The sequence below is a fragment of the Aethalodelphis obliquidens genome, unplaced genomic scaffold (genome assembly GCF_003676395.1).
Source record: "Aethalodelphis obliquidens isolate GAN/ISIS:26980383/991018 unplaced genomic scaffold, ASM367639v1 scaffold125, whole genome shotgun sequence".
In the NCBI taxonomy this organism is placed as follows: Eukaryota; Metazoa; Chordata; class Mammalia; order Artiodactyla; family Delphinidae; genus Aethalodelphis; species Aethalodelphis obliquidens.
The window spans coordinates 473,469-499,938 of NW_020838069.1; the positions used below are offsets into that span (position 1 = coordinate 473,469).

The window sequence follows — 26,470 nt, forward strand, 5'->3', positions numbered from 1 at the left end:
CTGGGCAGTGCCTAGAAGAGCTCCAGGAGACACATATGTGGCCATCTCCAAATCAGTGAGAGATTAAACAAAGATATCCTGCAGCATGAGAGGGGAAAAGCATAACACTGAATTAATCTTCCCAGGCAGAGTGCACACAATTTTCATCCCTAAAATTGTTATTTTTTTACTTGACCATCATCCAGAAATATCTTCCCAGAAATAAATTCTCCTTCCTTAAACCACCAAATCTTCAGCTTCCAGCCAGCTTGGCCACACCCACTCCCAGGTGGGGGTGGGTCCCTTCCCCTCTCACCCATTTACACTGAGTGATAGCTCTAAAGCCAAAGTCCAAGGATCTCTGTGCAGCTGCAGTGAGGCGGGAAGTGCCAGAACTGTGACTGCCAGATGGAACAACACCAGAGAAGCCCAGCTCTGGCAGCCTCTCCCTCCCCCAGCCAAGGACAGACTAGCTTGTGACTCTCCATTATGACTCCCTCACCTCCTCCAGCTGTACCTGGTCATCATCATCAGCCTGATTAGTAATTCCAGACATCAGATCACACAGTGACCCCAAAGTACATATGAAAACTCAGGATTGCTTTTGGCCTTTTAGAACAATTGACTCTCCATCCGTTAGCTAAGACACCCATGGCTGAGGGCAGAGAGGTGAAGAAATGAAGGGATGGGCTTCAGGCTCGACCCTGTGGGGGCCTGCATGCCAGGCTTGCACTGAGAGCTATGGGAACAGTTACCAATCACCTTGCCCCATCCCACCCCACTCCACCTCACCCTCCAGCAGCTGGAGCTGGGGCAGTCAGGGAAGGCTGGGCTGGCCAAAACTTGCTCCTCTTTCTCTTGCTAGAACCCCTGCCTGAAGAACCAGGGAAGGATACTGGATCCCTAACAGCCTCCACCAAGGCCACAGAGGCTGCTTGCTGAAATGACCCAGAATCAAAAGAAAAAAATTTCACACAGTGCAAAAATTAGAAACAATATTTATTATTTCCTGTTAAAATAGGGTGCTCTCATGAGAAAAGAGTGTGCAAAAAGAGCCTTCCTACACCCTGGGCTTTCTCACTTATCCTAGCAAGCTGGGACTGTCGGTTCAAAATTCTCCTCCTCACCGTGTAGGAGGGAAAGCTCTCCACCTACTCCTGGAAATTAGGCTACTCTAGTTTTAATTTTGATTACTTGCATGCATTAAAAAAAAAAAAAAAACCTGACTGTTAACAGGCTATCTATCCCTAGGCACATTTGCTCAGTCCACTTGGGCAGACAGATGTGGGCCTCAAGTCCACATTCCCATGTGCAGGCCAGGATTAGATGATACCCTGGAAATCTGGTGAGTGTTCCTGGCTAGGGATCAAAGAAGGCCCCAGTTCCTGGTCAGATGGCTGAAAACATGCATAGTGTCTCCAGTGAGAGGCTGAGATTCCCTCTTTCTCAAGGAGTATTTTGGGTGTAGTAGGGCCAGTGATCAACTAGTAGACAGCATTCTGGCCACAGACAGTATCTGGTCTAGAAGCTACTTACTCCATCTCCAAATCCTCATGAGTTCCCTTAAATTGACTAGAGTGGATTCAAGTTGCAAAATGGCAAATTATACCAGGAAGAGGATGTCATTAAGACAATGGTCTCAACCATTGAGTCCGTGCACAGAGCTCACATCCCACCATGCCCCTCCCCTCACACTTCAGGACAGCCTAGTCCTGCCCACTGTTCTTCCTCGATGACAGCTTCCAGCATCCTGAAGCCTTGAGCAGCCTTCAGCCTCACAAGTTGGGCATGGCCCAATTAAGGAACTTCATGGCAACTTCAAAGCCAAGGAAACAGGCCTGAGAAGGGGTTGGAAGGAAGAGAAAAGCCAACAGGAGTTGTGACTATTCACAGAGACCCCAGCACTGTGCTTGACTGGCCCTGTGAGGACCAAAACCCCTTCCTAATCTCCCACCTCAGGTCACAGAATCAAGCTATGCTTTCTCATTCCTAAAAGGGAAAGAAAATGCATGTCCCCAAACTGCCCACTTCTGATGGCCAGGCCAGGAAATCAAAGCTCCTCACCTCAGAGGATCACAAAGGCAAATCTTCCTGACAGTTTCAGGAAAGGGAACAAATAAGGAGGCTCTGACTGAGGGTGGGATTTGGAAAAACTGAGCCCCCAATTCAATCCCAGAAGCAAGCAAAAGTCAGCCCACCTGCACCCTGCTCTGAGCCCCAAAGGGAAAGCACAGCCCCTGCCAGTCACTCACCGCATTGGCTGGGAAGGCTCGGATCATCACTGCATTGAACCCCTTATACAAGGATGTGATTCCTTCATTCCGGATCAGCTCCCTCAGCACATCTCTGAAGCCATTAGGATATTTCCCAGGAGGTGCTGTGGGCAGAAAGCAACTGTTAAGGCTTCAGGAAGCTTCCTGACCTGACCATGGTGACCTACATGGGGACAATATTGTAGTCAAGTCTTCCTGCAGGGCCACAGCACCAGCGAGAGGACACTTTGCAGGTCATCTGGGACCAGTCCACAGACAACACAGTTCACCTTGGGACAAACAAATACAAATGTCTGGATTACTGGTGCCAAGGGAGTGGAGAAGGGGATGAAGAATGAAACAGTCCTTCTGCTCATGTGAGGGAAGGAAGGTTGATTTGACTTCTTCTCTACTATTTTTCTTTTTTTGGGCCACGCTGCACGGCATGTGGGATCTTAGTTCCCTGACCAGGGACTGAACGTGTGCCCCCTGCAGTGGAAGCGAGGAGTCTTAACGACTGGACTGCCAGGGAAGTTCTTCTCTCACTTATTTTATGCTTAGGCTGACAAGAAAATGAGTCTAGGGGCTTCCCTGGTGGTGCAGTGGTTGAGAGTCTGCCTGCCGATGCAGGGGACACGGGTTCGTGCCCCGGTCCGGGAAGATCCCACATGCTGCAGAGCAGCTAGGCCCGTGAGCCATGGCCGCTGAGCCTGCGTGTCCGGAGCCTGTGCTCCACAACGGGAGAGGCCACAGCAGTGAGAGGCCCGCGTACTGCAAAAAAAAAAGAAAATGAGTCTAGCATTCCTAGAACACAAATGACTGCAAGGGAGAATGTTGGCCAGAGAGATGCTGAGTGCTACTGTGGAGATTGAGTATCCCTAGGGCCTTAAGAACTCTGTACCACAGGGGCAACCAGTTCTGGGACCCACTCCAACCCCATCTACCCTACTCTCCTTTACTAACCAGTCTGGAAGCGGGACTTGAGCACGTCTGGAGGGATTGCCACAGCCCAGTTGAAGATCCCTGCGATGCCCCCAGCCACCAGGATCCGAGGCACGCTGAGCTCATTGACACTGCAGAATACCAAACAGCCCCAGTCAGACAAAGGCTGTGACAGTGGTGTTCAGACCATCCCTCCTGTGCAGACAGGGCAGCCACAGAGAGGGAGAAACTGGCTGGAGGGAGGAGGTCCAAGGCCAAAGCTCCTGTGACATGGTAGCTGCCACTCGTTGAAGGAGGTTTCATGCACTTGTTTCAAACACTTCCTCCACTGGGTGAGGCACAGGGTAAAGGGTATTAGTTTTAGCTGGGCCTCAGCAGCAACAATAGGGAAGTGGACATGGAGACAGAAGCAAGTCCCACTTCTGCCTTCAGATCCACTAACAGGAAATGGCAACCTACCCACGATTGGGCAAAGTGGCTTCTAAGTTCTTCTGTTCTCCTCACCTCTTTTCCTCTGGAGTTAAGATATTTTTCAGCCATTCATATGTCATGAAATACATCCCACTGGCTGGAACATCTGTTAGTGGCAATAAAGAGGTAAATTAAATGATATAAAAATTCTCGCAGATTTCCTGATCTTAGAAGGACCAAGCTTGGCTTTGGACCCTTGAAGGTTTCCTGAGAAGCTCCTCAGCAGCACTTCCTATTTGCAATAATCACTTTGCAGTGACCAGATGCTGCTCTGGGGCGAGCACTGGTGTGAGTGAGCGCTAACATGCACGACATTATTTCATCTTCAAAGGCCCTCTGAGTGGTCCACACTAATATGCCCACTCCAAGCAGTTATAAACGAGCTAACATCTGGCCTTCCCCCAAGCTGTCATCTCAGGACAAGGGTTGAGCTGTCTCTGCCTCTTCTATTGCCACCCCAATAGGACATGCCTCTCAAGCCAAAAAGAGCTCCACTGCTCCTAAGTCATTCTTTCTTCCCACTCATCCCTCCAGTCACGATTTCCACTTGCTACTCCCCTCCGACTGCCAAGCTCATGATTTCCATCCTTGACGGCCAGCCTATCAGAAGGATGGAGGGTCCCCCCATCCTCATGTGTGTCCATGCTGGCCAGAGGTAAGATGGCCTAAAACCAGGACACACAGTGCCAGCCCTGTCAGAGCTGTGGCATGTATGGTGCCAAGGCTCGTCGGGAGATCCAGGCAAGACCCTCTGTGGCAAATCACCTCAGATGGAGGGCCTCAAAGGTTACCTCGCATGAGGGTGAGCACAGTCCCCTTGTAGATGCCTCGGATCCCAGCCTCCTTGTATAGCTTCTTTACACAGTCCAAGGCACCAGTATACTTGGTCTCCCCTGAAGAAGCTTGAATCTGAGAGGGAGGAAAGAGTCATCAAGTCAGCAACAGCAACATCAAAGTCAACAAACCTAGCAGGTTACAGAAGATTACATAGTGAGTGTGGGAGTGGTCATTATGCATTAGACCAATGAAATAATATAACTATCATTGTCAAATCGATAGTTATTTAGAAGGTACAATATTGGTGGAAGTTACTATGAAATAAGGCTAGGTGAATATATGACAAAATATAAACAAATTGACTAGAAAAAAAAATCAACAGAGGAGATGGAAAATACGTTGAAAAATAAGTTTCCAAATACAAGAGCATTCCCGATAAAGCTAGTTGGAAAAATAAAAAATAAAAAAAGCTAGTTGGCAGTCTAGAAGGGAGGAGACAAATACTTCAGTCAATCACTTATTCCTTCAACAAATATCCATTGACTACTAAATCCACTCCAAGCTCTAACTGATCATGAAGCTTGGTTAAAAGAAGGTGAACTGGAAATTGTATTCAGAGCTCTAAATGCCTGGATAGAGGTCCTGTGTAGAGCCAGGGGAGGGCAAAGGAGAGGCCCCCTATCCTAGTCTCTGGGCTCCAGGGCCTAAGAGCCAAGAGCCTGAGGGCAGGCAGGAGGTATCCCACAAAAGATCTGAGAGAAAGACAGCCCCATGTAGGATCCACAGCAAGTACAGAGTCAAGAGGAATCCGAACACACAAGGGCATCAACCAAAGAGTAGTTAAAGCTGGAAAGAGAGTTCAGATTTAATAGTTCCAAGGAGAAATACTTACAAAATAAATATATAAATCCAATAAATTTTTGTACATACAAACAATAACTAGTTGAAAAATAATGGAAAAGAATCCCATTCTAATAGCAATAAAGAATTATACTCCAGGGCTTCCCTGGTGGCACAGTGGTTGAGAGTCCGCCTGCCGATGCAGGGGACACGGGTTCGTGCTCCGGTCTGGGAAGATCCCACATGCTGCGGAGCGGCTAGGCCCGGGAGCCATGGCCGCTGAGCCTGCGCGTCGGAGTCTGTGCTCCGCAACGGGAGAGGCCACAACAGTGAGAGGCCCGCGAACCGCATAAAAATAAATAAATAAATAAATAAATAAATAAATAAATCAAGTTTTCTTGAAGGGGCACCTGCACCTAATCCAGAACTCTCCATAATGCTAGAAATATGACAGTCCATGTTCATTGGTCTAATATTGCATATTTAGGTGAAATATTCCTTACTGTGCAACCTCTCGGTATTTTTTATTAGGTACCTAATAACTTCAATGAGTACAAGATAAATAATTGCGTGGACTCAAGAGTTTTAAAGGCTGTTCTTTAAAGTGAGTGCCTACCTTCATGAAATCTGCAATGTCTTAAACTAGCTCTTTTTATAGAGCTTGGCTTGTACTGGAGAAGAAAATCAAGTCTATGAGATTCCCAAGAGCAAAAACGTGGCCTTGTTGATCATGATATCTCTAGCCCCTTGCCAGGAATATAGTAGGTATGACTAGAAATTTATTAGTTAAATTAAGGTAGAAAAATCAATTCATAGTCAACTTTCAAGTAGCAAAACTTGAATACGCTAGATAGTACACAATGTCTCCTAAACTGATTTACATGTCTAAACTCAAGTTAAGCATTCCTTTAAATACATTGATCTGTGTTCCTCTGATAAAGTTACAGAAATACTTCTTCCAGTTTCTGTTTTTCCAATGAAATCACAGGAGGTGTGACTTGTTTAAGGAATAAAGAATGTTCTTAGGAAAAGAAAAAAAAAGCAATAAAATATATGTGCATCAAACAATAGGATTTGCATAAATAAAACTCTAAAACCTTTCCAAGGGACATAAAAGAAGAGGTAAATAAAAAGAGAGTCATAGTTCTGTTAGGAAAAGTTTTCAATCAGGAAGATGTCAATTTTTCTAAAAATAATAAATTTAAGACAATGTCAACTGAGTATCAATTTTTTTTTTTTTTTAAATATAACTTCCCCAGATGATCCCAGCACATGTGAGCCTGGTGTATCTGAGGAATGGCACAGAGGCCCACGTTATCAGAGGATGTTGGAGCTCACTCACAGTGACCTGGGGGGCCAAAGAGGACTGGGCATGGAATTGACATATTAACAGAATTTTCTCACTTATGTGTGGTATAGACTGTAAGCAGGGAAACAAGTGAGGAGGCCCTCACAGTTATCCAGGCCAGTGCTGAAGGTGACCTGGAGCAATGTAGTTGCAATGGAGGTGATGGGACAGGATAGATTTGTGATATTTTGAAAGCCAGCTTAACTGTTCAACAAATAGGATATGTACAGTGAGATAAAGTGTACAATCTAGGAGAACTCCTGGGTTTTAGGGCTGAACAACTAGATAGATGGTATTGCCACCAACCGAGCTACAGAAGGTTGTAGATAAAGCAGGTATTGAGGAAGACCAGGAGTTCAGTTTTGCACATGGTGACTCTGAGGTGCCTACTAGCATCCAACGGAAATGTTGGATAAACTAGCCCAGAGTTCAGGAAAAGTCTGAGTTGGAGACATAAACTGGAAAATCATTATTATACAGATGGTGTCTAAAACTCATGAGACAAGAAGAAATCATCAACAAGATGAGTGTAATATGACTGAGCCTTGTGCACATGAACATTAAAAGATTGAGAAGATGAGGATAAACCAACAACGGACATAGAAAAGGAGCAGCCAAGTAGGTAGGAGGAAAGTCAGGAGAGAAGCCAAGTGAAGATAGATCTTCAAGGAAGATGGGGGACCAGCTGAGTCCAATTCTCTTTATGGATCAAGATGGATCAATGTCCAGGCCCAAGAACTGAACATTGGATTTAGTGTAAAAGTCACTGGTGGGACATCTCTGGTGGTCCAGTGGTTAAGAATCTGCCTTCCAGTGCAGGGGACGTGGGTTCGATCCCTGGTTGGGGAACTAAGATCCCACATGCCACGGGGCAACTAAGGCCACCTGCTGCAACTAGAAAGAAGCCCATGTGCCATAACAAAGAGCCCGCACACTGCAACTAAGACCCGACGCAGCCAAAAATAAATTAATTAAAAAATTTTTTAAAAAAAGGTCACTGGTGATCTTGACAAAAGTACTTTTGTTGGAGTTGTGAGGCAAAAGCCAGTCTGATATGCGTTTGACAATTAGAGAAGGGGGACTAGAGACAAAGAGTAGGAAAAAAACAGAAAACTTTTTCAAAGAATTTTGATGTAAAGGGGAGCAAAGACAGGAAGCACAGAAATAGATGTGGAAGGTAAAATAGAGAGAAGTTTGTATTTTTAAGGTGAAAATACAAGAATATTTACGCTATTGCTGAAGAGAACAATCCATTGGAGAGCAAAAACTGATGTTCAAGGAGAGAGAAAGAAGAATTGTTGAAGCAAGGTCTCTGGATGGGCAAGAGGGGATAGGATGTGGGGTCAAACAGAAGCATGGGCCATTCGTGGTGGAAATAGCCAGGCAGCCACAGATGTAGTTAGATGCCAGTGAGTGAGTGGAGGCAGTGGAGGGCGTCTGCTAAAGTCCTCCTCTGGTGGTTTCAGTTTTCTCAGTGAAGTAGAAAGCCAGGGGACTTCCCTGGTGGTGCAGTGGTTAAGAATCCACCTGCCAATGCAGGGGACACAGGTTTGAGCCCTGGTCCGGGAAGATCTCACATGCCTCGGAGCAACTAAGCCTGTGTGCCACAACTACTGAGCGTGCGCTCTAGAGCCCATGAGCCACAACTACTGAGCCCGCATGCCACAACTACTGAAGCCCGCACACCTAGAGCCCATGCTCTGCAACAAGAGAAGCCACCGCAATGAGAAGCCTGCGCACTGCAACGAAGAGTAGCCCCCACTTGCCGCAACTAGAGAAAGCCCGTGCACAGCAACAAAGACTCAACGCAGCCAAAAATAAATAAATTAATTAATAATAATAATTTTAAAAAGCCAGGTCATCTCCTGAGAGGGTAGGGGTTGGAGAAGAGAAGAGAGTCACAAAGTAGTAACCCAGCAGAGTGGAGGAGTACAAGGGAAGAATATGGATGGGGACTGTCTCATCTAGGAGCAGAAAAGGACTTCAGGCATAAAAGAGATGGAAGAAGCCATGATGGAAAAGACTAAGGGACAAGGCTACTGAAAACAAACAGTCCCTAACTCAAAATCAATATACAGACGTCTAAGAAGCATTTTCCCAATCCTCCTGCTAAGTACAACAAAAAACTCTAGACATTATTTGTTTTAAAAAAATATAAGAGGACTCTGAAAGTTTGGAGAGAAGAAGCAGACTGGCTAGGGACCTTGGGACTTAAGCAATGACATAGTGGTGGGTCCCCTGGATTTTTTTTTTTTTTTTTTTTTTTGTGGTACGCGGGCCTCTCACTGTTGTGGCCTCTCCCGTTGTGGAGCACAGGCTCCGGATGCGCAGGCTCAGCGGCCATGGCTCACGGGCCCAGCCAGTCCACAGAATGTGGGATCTTCCTGGACTGGGGCACGAACCCGTGTCCCCTGCATCGGCAGGCAGTCTCTCAACCACTGCGCCACCAGGGAAGCCCCCTGGATTTTCTTTTTTGATGTATCTCGGACTTAAAGCAGAAGAAACTGGCAATCCAGGAATACCAAGAAGCACAGATCAAAAAGAAGCCTCAACAAAAGCCTGCATTCTCTAGACAAAGGACCAGAAAAGGAACAGCCTAGAAAGACAGAAAATCTTTAGACAAAAAACACTCTACTCCAGCCATACACCATAGAAAAAACTGTGGCCTCACCCTCTTCCACACCAGCAAAGACCCTGTGGGGAGCCCAGACTTCCACCTTCGCAGGGCTGTAACAAGGTACCCAATATGCTACCTGGGTGGAGTCAGAAAAGGCCAAGTACAGAATAAGGACTTTCATCCCTGAGAGCCTGTAATCATCACCCTCCTGTCCTGTGGTGTCAGTAGAGACACTGGAACTCCCACATCCACCCAGCAGTAAAAAGAAGTGCCCCACCCTCAAGTGTCAACAGAGGTCGAGTGGGTCACCTAGACTTCCACTTCCACTTGGCAGTAATGAGGCAGCATCCCTCCCTTCCTACTGGAGTGGTGTCAAAGAAAGCCAACTAAAATGGAAAGATTAAATAGGATCCAGAATCTCAATAAAGTATGCAAATATCCGGGTTCCAACTGGAAATCACACATGTCCAAACCCAGGAAGATCTCAAACTGAAAGAAAAAAGCAGCAATAGATGCCAATACCAAGATGACAGAGATGTTAGAATTATCTGACAAAGATTTTAAACCAGCCATTGTAAAAATCCTTCAATGAGTAATTATTAATATGCTTGAAACAGATTAAAAAAATTAGAAAGCCACAGCAAATAAATAAAATATCAGCACAGAAACAGAAGATATGAGGAAGAACCAAGTGGAAGTTTTAGAATTGAAAAATACAACCGAGGGCTTCCCTGGTGGCACAGTGGTTGAGAGTCCGCCTGCTGATGCAGGGGACACGGGTTCGTGCCCCGGTCCGGGAAGATCCCACATGCCGCAGAGCGGCTAGGCCCGTGAGCCATGGCCGCTGAGCCTGCGAGTCCGGAGCCTGTGCTCCGCAACAGGAGAGGCCACAACAGTGAGAGGCCCGCGTACTGCAAAAAAAAAAAAAAAGAAAAATACAACCAAAATAAAAAGCTCAGTGGGGACTTCCCTGGTGGTGCAGTGGTTAAGAATCCGCCTGCCAATGCAGGGGACACAGGTTCAAGCCCTGGTCCGGGAAGATCCCACATGCTGCACAGCAACTAAGCCCATGTGCCACAACTACTGAGCCTGCGCTCTAGAGCCCATGAGCCACAACTACTGAGCTCACATGCCACAACTACTGAAGCCCGTGTGCCTAAAGCCCAAGCTCCGCAACAAGAGAAACCACTGCAACGAGAATCCCGCATGAAGAGTAGCCCCCCATTGACGAAACTAGAGAAAGCCCACATGCAGCAACGAAGACCCAACGCAACGAAAGAAAGAAAAGAAAGAGAGAAAGAAAGAGAGAAAGAAAGAGAGAAAGAAAGAGAGAAAGAAAGAAAGAAAGAAAGAAAGGGAAAAGAACTGTAATCCAGAACCCTACGTCAAGTGAAAATATTCTTCAGGAATAAAGGGGAAATGAGGCATTCGTAGATGAAGGAAAACTGAGAGACTTTGTCATTCACTGACCTTCCCCAAAAGAATGGCTGAAGGAAGTTCTTTTAATAGAAAAGAAACTCTAAAAGAAGGAACCCTGGAACGCCAGGAAGGAAGAAAGAACATAGTAAGCAAAAATATGGGATATTATATAATGGTAATGTGAGGGACATTACATAGTGATAAAAGGGCCAATCCACTAAGAAGACATAGCAATCCTAAATGTGTATACATTATACAAAAAAGCTGCAAACTATGTGAAGCAAAACTGATAGAACTGAAAGAAGAAACAAACAAACTCACAATTACAGTTGGAGATTTCAAATTCCTCCATCAACAAATAGGTAGAACAACTAGACAGAAAATCATCAAGGATAGAGAACTCAACAACACCATCAACCAACAGGATATAATCGACATTTATAGATTACTCCACCAAATGACAGCAGAACACACACTCTTTTCAAATGCCCATGGAACATGGACCAGGATAAACCATATCCAAGGCCATAAACCTCAAGAAATTTAAAAGAATGTAAATAATACAGAATATGTTTTCCACTCACAATGGACTCAAACTAGAAATCAATAATCTCCAACACTTGAAAACTGAACAACACTCTCCTAAGTAATTAAAAAAGGAAGTCTCAAAGGAAATTAGAAAACACACTGAACTGGGACTTCCCTCGTGGTCCAGTGTCTAAGACTCCATGCTCTCAATACAGGGGGCCTGGGTTCGACCCCTAGTCAGGGAACTAGATCCCACATGCCACAACTAAAAGTTTTCATGCCACAACTAAAACATCCTGCATGCTGCAACTAAGACCCGACACAGAAAGAAAGAAAGAAAGAAAGAAAGGAAAGAAAGGAAAGAAAGGAAAGAAAGAAAGAAAGAAAGAAAGAAAGAAAGAAAGAAAGAAAGAAAGAAAAAGAAAGAAAGAAAGAAAGAAAGAAAACACACTGAACTGACTGAAACAAATGTTCTAAACAAATGGAGAGATATAACATGTCCATGTATTGGAAGACTCAAAATAATGTGTTAATTCTACCCAAATTGACCTATAGGTTTAACATAATCTCAGCAAGATTTTTCTCAATTTTCTAAATTACCCTAAAATTTACATAGAAATATTGGGTTGGCCAAAAAGTTTTCTGTAAGATGTTATGGAAAAACCCGAGTGAACTTTTTGGCCAACCCAATACAAAGGAATTAGAATAGCTAGAACAATTTTTTTTCATTAATTAATTTATTTATTTATTTTTGGCTGTGTTGGGTCTTCATTGCTACACGCGGGCTTTCTCCAGTTGCGGCAAGCGGGAGCTACTCTTCGTTGCGGTGCGTGGGGCTTCTCATTGCGGTGGCTTCTCCTGTTGTGAAGCAGCACAGGCTTCAGTAGTTGTGGCACACGAGTTCAGTAGTTGTGGTTCTCAGGCTCTAGAGCAGAGGCTGAGCAGTTGTGGTGCATGGGCTTAGTTGCTCCGAGGCATGTGAGATCTTCCCGGACCAGGGCTCAAACCTGTGTCCCCTGTGTTGGCAGGCGGATTCTTAACCACTGCGCCACCAGGGAAGTCCCCATTTTTTTTTTAAAGAATAAAGTGGGAGGCATCAGTCTAGTCAATTTCAAGACTTAGTATATGGCTATACTAATCAAGACTGTGTAGTATTCGTGAAGGGACAGAAGCATAAATCAATGGAAGAAACTAGAGTACCCAGAAGTAGACCCACACAAATATGCCCAACTGATTTTTAACAAAGATGCAAACACAATTCAGTGGAAGAAAGATAAGTCTCTTCAGCAAATGGTACGGTGCAATTGGACAGCCCTAGGGAAAAGAAAAAAAAAAAAGAACTCTGACCTAATTTTCATACATAATACAAATATTAACTCAAAATGGAGTCACAGACTTAAATGTAAAAGGTAAACTATAGATAAAACTTTTGGAAAAAACATATTAGAAAATCTTTGGGATTGCAGGCTAGGTAAAGAGTTCTTAAGACCTGATGCCCCAAACACCCAAAACCCAATCCATAAAAGAAAAATTAACAAACTGGACTTCATCAAAATTTAAAATGTTTGCTCAAAAGACTCTTTTGAGAGGATGAAAAGACAAACTATAGACTAGGAGAAAATATTTGCAAACCACATATCTGACAAAGCACTAGTATCTAGAATAAAGGACTCTCAAAACTCAATAATAAAAAAACAAATGGGCTTCCCTGGTGGCGCAGTGGTTGAGAGTCCGCCTGCTGATGCAGGGGACACGGGTTCGTGCCCTGGTCCGGGAAGATCCCACATGCTGCGGAGCAGCTGGGCCTGTGAGCCATGGCCATTGAGCCTGCACGTCCGGAGTCTGTGCTCCACAAAAGGGAGAGGCCACAACAGTGAGAGGCCCACATACCACAAAACAAACAAACAAACAAACAAACAAATAATCCAATTAGAAATGGGCAAAACACATGAACAAACATTTCACCAAACAGGATATACATATAGCAAATGAGCACAGGAAAGGATGTTCAACATCCTCAGCTATTAGGAAAATACAAATTAAATGAGATATCACTACACACCTATCAGAATGGCTAAAATTAAGAACAGTGACAACACCAAATGTTGGTGAGGATGCAGAGAAACTGGATCACTCATATATTGCTGGTGGAAATGTAAAATGATATAGCTACTCTGAAAAAACTGTTGGGTAGTTTCTTTAAAAACTAACACACATGGGACTTCCCTGGAGATCCAGTGGTTAAGACTCCACGCTTCCACTTCAGGGTACACAGGTTTGATCCCTGATGGGGGAACTAAGATTCCACATCCTGGTGCGGTGTGGCCAAAAAAACCCAAAGAAATCCCCACTAAACATGCAACTACCACATGACTCAGCAATTATACTCCTGGGCATTTATCCCAGAGAAATGAAGACTGATTTTCTCAGAGAAACCTCTGTACGTGAACGTTTATAGCTTCTTTATTTATAATAGCCAAAAACTGAAAACAACCCAGATGTCCTTCAATGGATGAAAAGTTAAACATATTTCTAGTACATCCACACCATGGACTACTGAAAAGGAATGAACTATTCATATAAGCAACAATCTGTATGAATCTCCAGAAAATTAGGTTGAGTTGAAAAAGCCAATCTGAAAAGTTTACATACTGTATAGTTCCATTTATATAAGTCTTGAAATTACAGGCTTATAGAATTCAGATTAGTGGTTGCTGGGGTGGTTAAGGACTGGAGTGGGGTACGAGAAGTGAATGTGGCTATTAAACGGCTACATGAAGGATCCTTGGCATGTTGGAATTGTTCTGTATCTTGACTGTAACAATGTCAATATTCTGGTTGCGATATTGTACTATAATTTTACAATATATTACCTCTGTGGAAGAACTGAGTAAAGGGTACATGGGATCCTTTTGTTTTATTTATTTCTTTATTTCCCTTTGTATTACTTCTTACAACTGTATGTGAATCTATAAGTATCTCAAAATAAAAAATTTAATTTAAAAAATGCACAAAATTAAATGACAAATGCAAAGCATGAAAAAGACTTGCCAAATATGTTAAGAAATTAATAACCTTAATATGTCCAAAGGTTTTAGGGGTAGGGGAGTGACAGGCACAAACTATTGGGTGTAAGACAGGCTACAAGGATGTTTTGTACAACTTGGGGAATACAGCCAGTATTTTGTAATAACTGTAAATGGAGTGTAACCTTTAAAAATTGTATAAAAATTTTAAAAAATAATAAATTAGGGACTTCCCTGGTGGCACAGGGGTTAAGAATCCGCCTGCCAATGCAGGGGACACGGGTTCGATCCCTGAACCGGTAAGATCCCACATGCTGCAGAGCAACTAAGCCCATGCGCCACAATTACTGAGCCTGCGCTCTAGAGCTCGCGTGCCACAACTACTGAGCCCATGTGCTGCAACTACTGAAGCCCACGCGCCTAGAGCCCGTGCCCTGCAACAAGAGAAGCCACCACAATGAGAAGCCCGTGCACCGCAACAGAGTAGCCCCTGCTCGTGGCAACTAGAGAGAGCCTGCACTGCAATGAAGACCCAACACAGCCAAAAATAAATAAATAAAACAAAATAATAAATTCAAACATGTCCAAAGCTTTTATAAGTCAATAGAAAAACAAACAAATGAGCAAAGAACACAAATAGGCATTTCACAGAGGAAAAATACAAACAGCTAATATGCATCAAAAAAATTAACCCCACCGACAATTAAAAGCAAGAAAAATTAAAACAATGCAAATTTTTCACCCATCAGACTAGCAGAGATTGTAAATTAGATGCCACAGAATCTGCTGGGAAGTAAGAGCTCTTATACTTTTGACAGGAATAGAAAATGACAGACTTATAGGAAGGCCATTTAGTAAAATGCATTAAAAACCTTTTTAACCTTAAAAAAAAAAGTACCTACCTTTAATCATACTAATTTCAAGTCTAGACATTTATCCTAAGAAAATAATCAGGAACACATGCAGAGACCTATTTACAGAGATCTTCACTATGGCATATAATTTGTCATGTCCCCAGATAAGGTATTATTGGGTAAATGACAGCCATGTATTGAAATAAAATACAGAAAATGACGCTTGAGAAAAAAAATCACAAAAATATTGCGACATATCAAATGAAAAAAACTGGTTACAAAACTATTGCAATATGTGACCCCAATTTTATTTCAAAAGATAACTTTTTTTAATACAAGTTTACCAAAAAGACTAGAAGAATTCACACAGAAAGCATAACAGTGGGGTGGTATCATGGGTGATAAATACATTGTTTTCTGTGTGCTTCTCTGCATTACCAAAATTTTTCTAGTAAAGACTGTGTGTTAAATTGCTTCAGCCATTAGAAGAAAAAAGCAGTAACAGTTTTTTAAAAAGGAGCCCTGTGTGGTAAGGCAGGCAGTCAGTTCACACCCTTGGCCTGGGAACAAGCCAGACACTTTAAGGGCACTGAGCCTTTGGGCAAATGGCAGAGACCTAACATGTTAGGCAGGAGCAGCCTCCCTTCCACCTCTGATGAGACATGACTCACCTTTCAGAGTTCCTGAAGTAGCTGCTAATTAGGGTGGATAAGTCTGAGCTCACCCGTCACAGGTGTGACATTTGATTTGTTGCACTGTTCTGGTTCTTGATTCTACTACGATTCCTTCCATGTTCCTGAAAACCTTGAAACTGTTTTGCACACCTGACCTGAAGTCTTTATAAAGGGTGAAAGGACATAAACATCCACACAAAATTGTATACCCAATGGAAAAAGCTAGCCACCTCCCACCTCCCCGCAAATCATATCCCCCCCACCCCAGATCACACCCTCACCTGTAACAAGCACTTGATCCGTTCTCCAGGAGTCATAATTCCCGTGGTGAATACACCAGATAACATCCCAGCTGCAAATAGTTGGGGGTAGCTATATTGAAAAAAAAACAAGAGGCAAGAACCTGTGACTAACCACCCAGAACAGAGGCAATCCCAGCAAAGAGGACTTTGAAAGAAAAAATAAGTACTTGGACTGGGCAGAAGTCCAGAACAAATAAAGCATATTTCACACAAAACCCAAGGTCTAGGTATATTCTGACATCAAATTTCCCAAGGCAGGGGTCTCAGTGCCAAGAGCAATATGAGCTTGGTCACGAGGCCCACATGCACACTCAGATGGCCTCACCCATGGGAGAAGTTTCCTCCCCGGCCTGCCATGCACAGTGACTATGGACGAGTTTCCTGGCCTCTCTGAGCCTTGATCTGTAAAGTTCAGGGTTGTTGTGGAAAAAAGCCTCTAACCCAGAATGCAGACCTCAATCAACCCCAGTTCCCCTCCAATCTCGCCTCCTCTGGATCACCAAGGGCCTGAGAACATTTTAAGCCAAGATTCACAAAGGACGGTGTCAAGGCCGGAGGAATGGCTGTGGCTGCTTGCACAGGCTAAGGGGGCCAGCCAGGCCAGTTGTGAGGAATGTGCTGTAAGATGCTGGGAAGGGCCCAGTCAGGGATGGTACCCACAGACATGATGGGTCCTGTGGCCTTCCATGCACGGAATAGTCCCCCAGTGGCCAGAGATATGGATCCTCACCATGGCCCTCACAGAATGAACCACATTGAATATTTGGTGGAATTGGAGGCTCCTGGTGTCACGGCCTGTCCCACCTCTGGCATCTCCTTTTCTTTCTAAGATTAGCTATACCAGACTGGTCTGGAGGCAGTGGAGTACAGAGCTACAATTAGCATTTCAATAGTGTCCCCACAATTTAGCAAATGTTGTTGAAAAACTTCACTTTCTTGCCTGGGCCGCAGGCCCCTCCTAACCCCAAGCCTCTGATAGCTGAGGCTTCAGGCCTGTCCCACACTACAAGGAGCCCAAAACCCAGAGAACAGATGTCAGATGGGGAAAGGGAGACATCCACTTCGGGTCCTTCCTTCCAGGGCACCAGTCTCAATGGTCCTGTTTTTTCCAGGCACTCACACAACTACCTCAGGCATGCAAGCCCAGCACACAAGCTGACTGTTCAACAGTCAGGAGACTTGCTTTCATTCATGGCCTCCTTTACAGTCTCAGTTCACACTGCTGTCCCCAAGAGGAGTCCTCTCAGCAACAAAACCTCCCCTCATGAGACCAACATCTGTTCTTCCATGTATGCCCAGACCTTAGGCTGGACATACCTCCATCTCCCGGGACTGAGGACTTTCCTCTGAACAGGGTCTATGTGTGCACAGGGTACCATGCAGACACCCTATATGGGTGGCCCATTCTGCCACCCTTCACCCCCACATGAGGGAAGCATCTGTGAGTGCTGGACCCAAGGTCCTGGTAATGTTCCTTTCCATACTGTCCCCAAACACTACTGCAGGGAGGGGAAGGTGGCAGGGTTGACATTCAGGATTCAGAGCACGGCAGGATTATGGGGGCAGGAACCTGAGTGTCTCAACCTTTGCTTAAGCAGGAAGGGTGCTTCTCTGAGGACTGACACCATAATATAGGCAATACAACCTACAGGCTGAAGTACTAGCAGTGATCCCACGGGGGTTCTTGTGCATGGCCCTTGTGAGCTGACACATGAGCTAAAAGACCAGGTGCTCAAAGAGGACATGTGTCCATAGGACATCTGGACTACCAACAGTCAAACACAGTTTCAAAAGGAAGCCCCACACACCCACATTTGGGGCCACCTGTGGCTTTTTATAGAAGCTGGTCACATTCAGAGGGTCACAAGGACTCCAAAAATAAGAGTTTCACATTATGAGCATTTCTATCTATGTCCAGACCCTTACTCAGCCTGCTGTGGCCTGAAGTAGTGACAGAAAACAACCACATGGCACCCTGGGCTGCCTCCCTTGAGCTCCCAATCCCAAGTCTAGCCAGGGTCCTGTGCTGCCTGCAGCCCCTCCCAGGAGTTGTCAGCCTGCACGGCTCAGACTGAGTGTGCCTTGTCATCCCATGTTTCAACTCAGAATTCCCCTGCATCCCAAGAAGCCTGTTTTCATTAACTACTTTGTAAATTCTGAACTATAATTCTGCCTCATCTGCCTCTTCACACCCAAATCTAACTTAAAGTTTACTGAAAGGAAATATACTAATTTATTTCACTTTAACAGAGAAACCAGGGACTTCCCTGGTGCCGCAGTGGTTAAGAATCCGCCTGCCAATGCAGGGGGCACGGGTTCAAGCCCTGGTCCGGGAAGATCCCACATGCTGCGGAACAACTAAGCCCGTGTGCCACAACTACTGAGCCTGCACTTTAGAGCCCGTAAGCCACAACTACTGAACCTGCATGCCACAACTACTGAAGCACACCACAACTACTGAGCCCACGCACCTAGAGCCCGTGCTCCACAACAAGAGAAGCCCCCGCAATGAGAAGCCCGTGCACTGCAAAGAAGAGTAGCCCCCGCTTGCCACAACTAGAGAAAGCCCGTGCACAGCAACAAAGACCCAATGCAGCCAAATTAATTAATTAATTAATTAAATTTTTAAAAAACCCAGAGTAACCAATATCTGAAATAATTATGTTATTAAAATGAAGGGCTTCCCTGGTGGTGCAGTGGTTAGGAATCCGCCTGACAATGCAGGAAACACAGGTTCGAGCCCTGGGCCGGGAGGATCCCACATGCCACGGAGCGGCTAGGCCCGTGTGCCACAACTACTGAGCCTGCACTCTAGAGCCCAAGAGCCACAACCACTGAGCCCGTGTGCCACAACTACTGAAGCCTGCATGCCTAGAGCCCGTGCTCCGCAAAAATAGAAGCCACTGCAATGAGAAGCCCACACACCACAATGAAGAGTGGCCCCCTCTCACCGCAACTAGAGAAAGCCTGCGTGAAGCAGCGAAGACCCAATGTAGCCAAAAATAAGTAAGTAAATAATTTAAAAAAAAAAAAAGAAGTAAAACAAAAGTTGGAACCTTCCCTTCTCCCAACCAGGTGATGGGAAACAAGGCTGCTGCTGTCATTACCGCAGCACCAGGTACCTTCATGGCATTTTACACACATTTTAGCATTCAGACCTCCCAATGCTGTGGAGTTAAGCGATACTACCTCACAGAAGAAATTATGACAACCTAATAAGGGGGTGGGGGAGGGATCTGAGTTTTTCTTTTTCCCTTTTGGTTCATGGGGCAAAGGAAAACTCAAGTACCTCCCTCACGTGGAGCAACCAGGAGCTAGCCCTAGGGACCCAGGAGGACAGTCACTGCCTGTCAGCCAAGGTTCTTTCCCTTAACCTGTATCACACCACCAGGCAGAACAGCATTGAGTCCTCCAGGCTTGTAAGTACTCACCTGAGCACATCCTCTGGGTGTTTTTGTTGCAGTTTCTTCCCCAAACCAAACCCAAAGAAGCACACGGCAAACATGGGGGTGACCCCAATGATGGGGGCGGCCATGCCCCGATACAGACCCATGATGCCCTGCAAGGAATCACAGAAGTGGAAGCTGTTTACAGACACAGCTTTTACATCACTGAAACAGGGAAGCAGTGTGTCCTCTGACCTGTGGCCTCCTTCCCTCACCTCCCCTCCAAGCAAGGAGAGCTTTTAAAAGGAAGAATACTCCCACATTTATCAGAAATAGTTGTCTTCTTATACACTGCTGGAGAAACTGAAAACAGCTCCTATTCTAGAAGGCAATCTGGAAATATGTAGCTTACACTTTCATCAGAAAATTCTCTGTCTAGAAATGTATTCTAAGGAAATACTCAGATATAGAAAAGAATGACATCAGGAATTTATTAAGTAGCAAAATTCTGGAATGAACCTAAAAATTCTCAAATAGGAGATTGAGACACATTATGGGAATTCCATAAATTGACTATCACATAGCCATAAAATCACATTGTAACATGAGAAGAGACTACTAAGTGAAAAAAAAGCAGGCTACAGGGACTTCCCTGGTGGTGCAGTGGTTAAGAATCTGCCTAACAATGCAGGGGACACAAGTTCGAGCCCTGGTTCGATCCCTGGTCCAGGAAGATCCCACATGCTGTGGAGCAACTAAGCCCGTGCGCCACAACTACTGAGCCTGCGCTCTAGAGCCCACGAGCCACAACTACTGAGCCTGCGTGCCTAGAGCCCATGCTCCGCAACAAGGGAAGCCACCACAATAAGAAGCCCACACACCACAATGAAGAGTAACCCCCACTCGCTACAACCAGAGAAAGCCCACATGCAGCAATGAAGACCCAATGCAGCCATAAATAAATAAATAAATAAAAAGCAGGCTACAAAACAGAATGTACAATGTGACTTCTTTGGGGTGACATTAGAGGTGTACGAAATTTTTGTATTTCCCAAGTATTAAGACATGAGGGGAGTTCCCTGGTGGCCTAGGGGTTAGGATTCCAGGCTTTCACTGCTGTGGCCCAGGTTCAATCCCTGGTCGGGAAACAGATCACTCAAGCCGCCCAGTGTGCCCCCCCCCAAAAAAAAGACATGGGGTTTGTATTGTTAAAGACAATAGTAAGACTGCACATCAATTTTCACTAGTACAGTTTGATAATGAAAGCAACTATGTAGTAGCCAATAAATAGACAAATAGATATCCCAACCAAACAAGTTAGTAAATCAAGGAAGAGGAAGATATGGGACCCAGGAGACCACGAGTTTGGCCCAAGAGAGATGAAGGGGATTTCCAGGATGGTGTCTGGTACAGTGGGCCTGGGAAGAAACTAGTCTACGTGGGAGTATGAGGATAGAGGACTCCAGGAAGAGTTTGTTTTTTCCAAGAAGAACAAAGCAAAACAATAAACATTGGAACAACAGATTATAACTATTTAGGCAGTGTGTAAAACCAAACAAAAAGGTATTCTACAGGGCATTTAGGGTACAGGATGACAGAGGCAGAGATTCAAAGAAACACAAGCAAACGAAACTGATGCAATTTTTAACCCAACCTCAAGAAAAACAAAAAGTTGTACAAGAAATGAAACGCACATCATAGAACATTACTTAGTTAACAGAGAAAAACACATATAAAGTTGTAATCATGAAAACACCGAATTGTACTAAACCACAAAGTATGATAAAATTATATGGGCAGGGCAGAAAGGTGATAAGGAATGCAAGAGTTAAAATCATCTACCACAAATAGGTAGCGAAAACACATTTTTCTCTCTCTTTTTTTTAATTGGAGTATAATTGCTTTACAATGTTGTGTTAGTTATATTTTTTAAAAAATAAATTTATTTATTTATTTATTTATTTTTGGCTGCATTGGGTCTTCGTTGCTGCTCCTGGGATTTCTCTAGCTGTGGCGAGCAGGCGCTACTCTTTGTTGCCATGTGCGGGCTCCTCATTGCGGTGGCTTCTCTTGTTGTGAAGCGTGGGCTCTAGGTGCACGGGCTTCAGTTCAGTAGTTGTGGCTCATAGGCTCTAGAGCGCAGGCTCAGTAGTTGTGGCACATGGGCTTAGTTGCTCCACGGCATGTGGGATCTTCCCGGACCAGGGCTCGAACCCATGTCCCCTGCATTGGCAGGTGGATTCTTAACCACTGCACCACCAGGGAAGTCCCTGTGTTAGTTTTAAAACACATTTTTAAATGTATAAAATACACGTATGCATCTCGGTAGAAAACAGCATTAATAACTGAGAGAGCTGAAAGTAACCTCTAGAGAATTGGGGTGGGAGGGCTACTTTGTTACAAGTCCTTCAGTAGCAAACTAAGTGCTTGCATCATTTTAATACAAATAAGGGACAATTTTTAAAACAAAACACAAAAAAATGTTAAAGTTGCTCCCTACAGAAAGTAGCAGGAGAAATAGGGTGGAGTTGCACACTGAGAGGGTCCACAGACCTAGGCTGGAGAACCTGCCTTGCTACAGACCCTGGCCATTCACAACCCATCTTCTTTCCAGAACTCAAGGGGCACAACTGTACCCGTCAGTACTCCTCCCAGATCCTGCAAAGGTCTAGCACTACTATAGGCTGTAAGCAGACTCACCAAGGACAAAGTGCAGAGGAGGTAAATAGGAAAGGTGAATAGGAAGAGAAAGTTCTGAGAAGGATCTGCAAAAGCAGCAGGTGACAAAGCCCTCCAAAAGCCCCTCCCACAGCTTCCCACCTGGGCTGAGAGGATGCCCAAGGCCTGAGGGCCAAACCCACGCCTCCCAACAACTCCTCTAGCCTTCCTTCCACTGTCTGGCCTACCCAGTTCCATGCAGCACAACCAAGACCCGTCTGGCAGCACCAGAAAGCAGAGAGCTCAATCTGGCACAGCAAAACCCAGAGACAAGCACAAACATAAACTAAGGAAGCCTATTCAACTCTGCAGAGAGTTGGGTTTATATGAGCCATTCTCACCAGGCCTCCAGCACCCAGCACACTGCCCAGGCGCTGAATAGGTCCTCAATAACATTTGCTGACCAAGAGGCATGTAATCCTGCCTCTCTGTAAAGGCAGAGAACTCTTAGCTGACTTGAAGCCCAAAGACTCCACTGGACACCGATCAGACTCCATGCTGGGCTGATGAAAGGAAGAGAGCCTTACAGAAGAAAAGGCAGCACCGTCTCATGCATGGGTGGTTGGGTAGACTCCACCTCAAAATCTTCCTCCCATGCCTGGGTCCTGCATGAACCCTGGGAACAACTTTTCCTCCCAGACCGAGTCCATCAATCACCAGCATCCCCTCTTTATCTGGGTGACACCCGCTTCTCAGTTTCTGTATATTTAATAAACACTACATATATATTTATTCATATTAGAGTTATATTTTGGGAAACAAAGGAAAAGTTCTCAACAAGGTCTTGTCACATGTGTGCTAATGAAGTCAGAAATAAACATCACTAGTAATTAAACCTTTTTTAAAATCCCATGTTTTCACTTTAAGAAATATCTGAAAAATTACTATGTAATTCAATAACCTCAAACCAATTTAGTTTCCTTTAGTTAGTTTAGTCTAGGGGTTTGAAGACTCTGCTAGCTTCTTTCACTGTTCCTCAGACTGGCTGACTCTTCCTCCAGATTTTATGTGAACTTCTGACACTGATCCCTGTCAAACTGACTGATCCAGATTTGCATTTTCTTCTATTTCACGTCTCCAACTATTCCTCATGAATTCCCTGTGGTCTAAATTATGCCTTCCAAAAGAGAGAACCATTTTAGAACCATTTTATTAGCTTCAGTCATTCACATAAAACAGTAGCTGGAACTATTAAAGACTCCAGAGCGATGACAATAGGAGGGCATAGGAGGGCACGGTGAGAGCGCCACAGCTGTGGGCTAGACCTCCAACAGAACTACGCAAAGTCACCCTATCCCCCAGAGAAGTAATAAATCAACCCTGTGAAACTGTTCCTCTGAATAAGAGAAATGCCCAGCACCAAGATTCCGTACCTCTCTCATAAGAGTCTTCCGGAAACAGTCAAAGGTCCCAGAATACATGGGAGGCTGTCCAGGCAAATTTGGGGGCTGCGTCTGCAGTCGGACCTGAAACCAGAAGTTAAAATACAGTCATTTCCCAGAATCAGAACTGCCTGTCGGTAGCAATGGCCCAACTGTCTGCTAAACTCTTAACAGAGAAAGCTGCACCTCTGTGCATGTCTTCAGCATTCACTTTATCTGCTGGATTCAGACTTCTCTTTCCTCCAGTTTATTCAAACCCTGTACTCACAAGTCATTAGTAGCATGCTTTTGGAGAGAGTCACAGTTCCTCTGATTTCCTCAGCCACTTACTTTTGCTATTTATTTCTTATCTAATGGATCCCACAATGATCCAGTGGAATAGGTACTACCAGTTTACAAATGAGGAGGCTGGGTTTAGTGAGTTCAAATCATGTGCCAGTGAATGCAAAGCTCAGTTCAGCTCTAGGCACTCTCCACACCCATTTGAAGTGCCTTGTCGGTGGTTAGGTAAGGTGCTCAACAAAGGTATTTTGGAGTGAGGTGGATTTGATCCTACTTTTCTTGGTCCTCATCCTTCTCCACCTTTTGGTGTATCCAATGCTTCAAACTGTCTCTCTTTAAACCTCCCTTCTTGGTACTCCTTCGTCTCCTTTTCTACTCCAGGCGTCCTCCAAGGCTAAGTACCCTACTCATCTGTTCCACTATCCCTTTTAGAAAACTCAGATTCCAGGGCTTCAGCTTCTGCTCAGTGATGACTTTTACTCAGCCATCTTCAGACCTTCTCTCCCTACCTTTTGGGCTACATTTCAAACTGCCTGGAGAAGCTGTCCCTACTCATATCACCTCCGGAATCTCATCCTTTTGATGAATCACCCATTTGTGCCAGAGCCACCAGGCTACCCTCTTTCTCAGGATTTGAAACTCTAGCATCCGACCACTTCCTGTTACTTCTCCTCCTCTTATTCACATAGGCACCAAGGCTTTTGGAGAGTTCCTTCAAGAGTCTTCCAGAATCCTAATTTCTTCCTCTCTCCATCTGAAGTCTTCTCCTAGGCCAAGTCCTCACCTATTCTTACCCAGTGTGATGGTTTTCAAATATGCCCACTAACTCTTTGATACTCTTCCCCTTCAGTTAATCCTGGGCTTCCCTGGTGGCACAGGGGTTCAGAGTCCACCTGCCGATGCAGGGAACACGGGTTCGTGCCCCGGTCTGGGAAGATCCCACATGCCGCGGAGCGGCTAGGCCTGTCAGCCATGGCCGCTGAGCCTGCGCGTCTGGAGCCTGTGCACCGCAACGGGAGAGGCCACAACAGTGAGAGGCCCGAGTACAGGAAAAAAAAAAAAAAAAAAGGTTAATCCTAATTCCCCTCCCCTTGGATGTGGGCCAGACTCAGTGATTCACTTCTATCGAACAGAATGTAGTGGTTTTGATGCTATGTGACTTCTCCAAGGCTAGGTGACAGAAAGGTCAGCTTCTGCCTGTCTTCATCTTAGGTTATTTGCTTTGGGGAAAGTCAGCCACCATGTTATGAGGATACTCAAGCAGTCTGAAGAGGTCATGTGTGGAGGAAAGAAGGCCCCCTGACAACAGCCAGCACTAACTGCCAGCCGGTGAATGAACCACACAGAAGCCAATCCTTCAGATTAGTACAGTCCTGGCCAGCATCTTTTTGTTGCTTTTGGTTGAAGGAGAGGGTCTTTGGTTCAGTATTGGGTTTTTTTAAACAGCTTTATTAAGATATAATTCGTATACCATAAAATTCACCCATTTAAAGTATACAGTTAAGTGCTTCTTAGTGTATTTGCAGAGTTGTGCAACCTTCATTATAATCAGTTTTAGAATATTTTCATCACCCCAAAAAGAAACACCACACCCGTTAGTAGTCACTCCCCATTCCCCTCTTCTCTCAGCCCCTGGCAATTACTAATATAGCTTCCATCTCTATGGATTTGCCTATTCTGTATATTTCATATAAATAAATCATACAATATGTGGTCTTTCACACTTGGCTTCTTTTACTTAGCATAATGTGTTCAAAGTTCATCTATGTTGTAGAATATATCAGTCCTTCATTCCTTTTTATGTGTAAATAGTATTCCACTGTACAAATATACCATGTTTTGTTTATCTGCTCATCAGATAATGACAAATTACATTTTTTCCACTTTTATTATTATGAATCATGGTGCTATAAACTTTTGTGTGCAGGTTTTTGTGTGGATATTATGTTTTCAATTCTCTTGGATATTATATTACCCAAGCATAATTGTATTGGTCAAGTTTCTCCAGAGAAATAGAACCAATAGGACATGTAGATTTAGTTATTTGTTTGTTATAAGGAATTGGCTCACACAATTATGGAGGCAGACAAATCCTAAGATCTGCAATCAGTGAGCTGGAGACCCAAGAAAGTCAATAGGATAGTTCAAGTCTGAAGACCTGAGAACCAGGAGAGCTGATGGTTCAAATCCCAGTTCAAAAGCTGGCAGAGAAACTAACACAACACTGTAAAGCAATTATACTCCAATACAGGTGTTAAAAAAAAAAAAAAGCTGGTAGCCTCAAGACCTAAGAAGAGCCAATGCTTCAGTTTGAGTCCAAAGGCAGGAAAAGACCAATGTCCCAGCTCAATCAGTCAGGAGGGAGGAGTTTCAGCTTTTTGTTCTATTGAGGCCTTCAACTGACTGGAATAGGGCCACCCACATTAGGGAGGGCAATCTACTTTAGTCTACCTTAAATGCTAATCTCATCCAAAAACACCCTCACAGATACACCCAGAACAATGTTTGACCAATATCTGAACACCCCACAGCCCAGTTGACACATAAAATTAACCATCACAGGAGAATTGCTGGGTCATATGCTAACTCTATGTTTAACCTTTTCAGGAACTGCCAGACTGTTTTCCAAAGAGCATTGTATGAATGTTCCAGTTTCTCCACATCCCATCACCT

The 26,470-nt window shown here is 44.6% G+C and overlaps 1 protein-coding gene across 1 annotated transcript in view; it reads right to left on the reverse strand.

The window, feature by feature from the left end:
* Positions 1 to 960: 960 nt before the first annotated feature.
* SLC25A20 (solute carrier family 25 member 20) overlaps positions 961 to 26,470 on the reverse strand; it is a 29,325-nt gene continuing 3,815 nt past the window's right edge. The window contains exons 2-9 of the mRNA XM_027098564.1: positions 23,507 to 23,599; positions 19,461 to 19,588; positions 16,009 to 16,099; positions 4,436 to 4,553; positions 3,678 to 3,750; positions 3,195 to 3,304; positions 2,232 to 2,356; positions 961 to 1,817 (exon numbers count right to left, since the gene is read on the reverse strand). Coding sequence (XP_026954365.1) covers positions 1,755 to 1,817; positions 2,232 to 2,356; positions 3,195 to 3,304; positions 3,678 to 3,750; positions 4,436 to 4,553; positions 16,009 to 16,099; positions 19,461 to 19,588; positions 23,507 to 23,599 — 801 coding nt within the window. The 3' untranslated portion in view covers positions 961 to 1,754. The remainder of the gene's footprint in view (positions 1,818 to 2,231; positions 2,357 to 3,194; positions 3,305 to 3,677; positions 3,751 to 4,435; positions 4,554 to 16,008; positions 16,100 to 19,460; positions 19,589 to 23,506; positions 23,600 to 26,470) is intronic.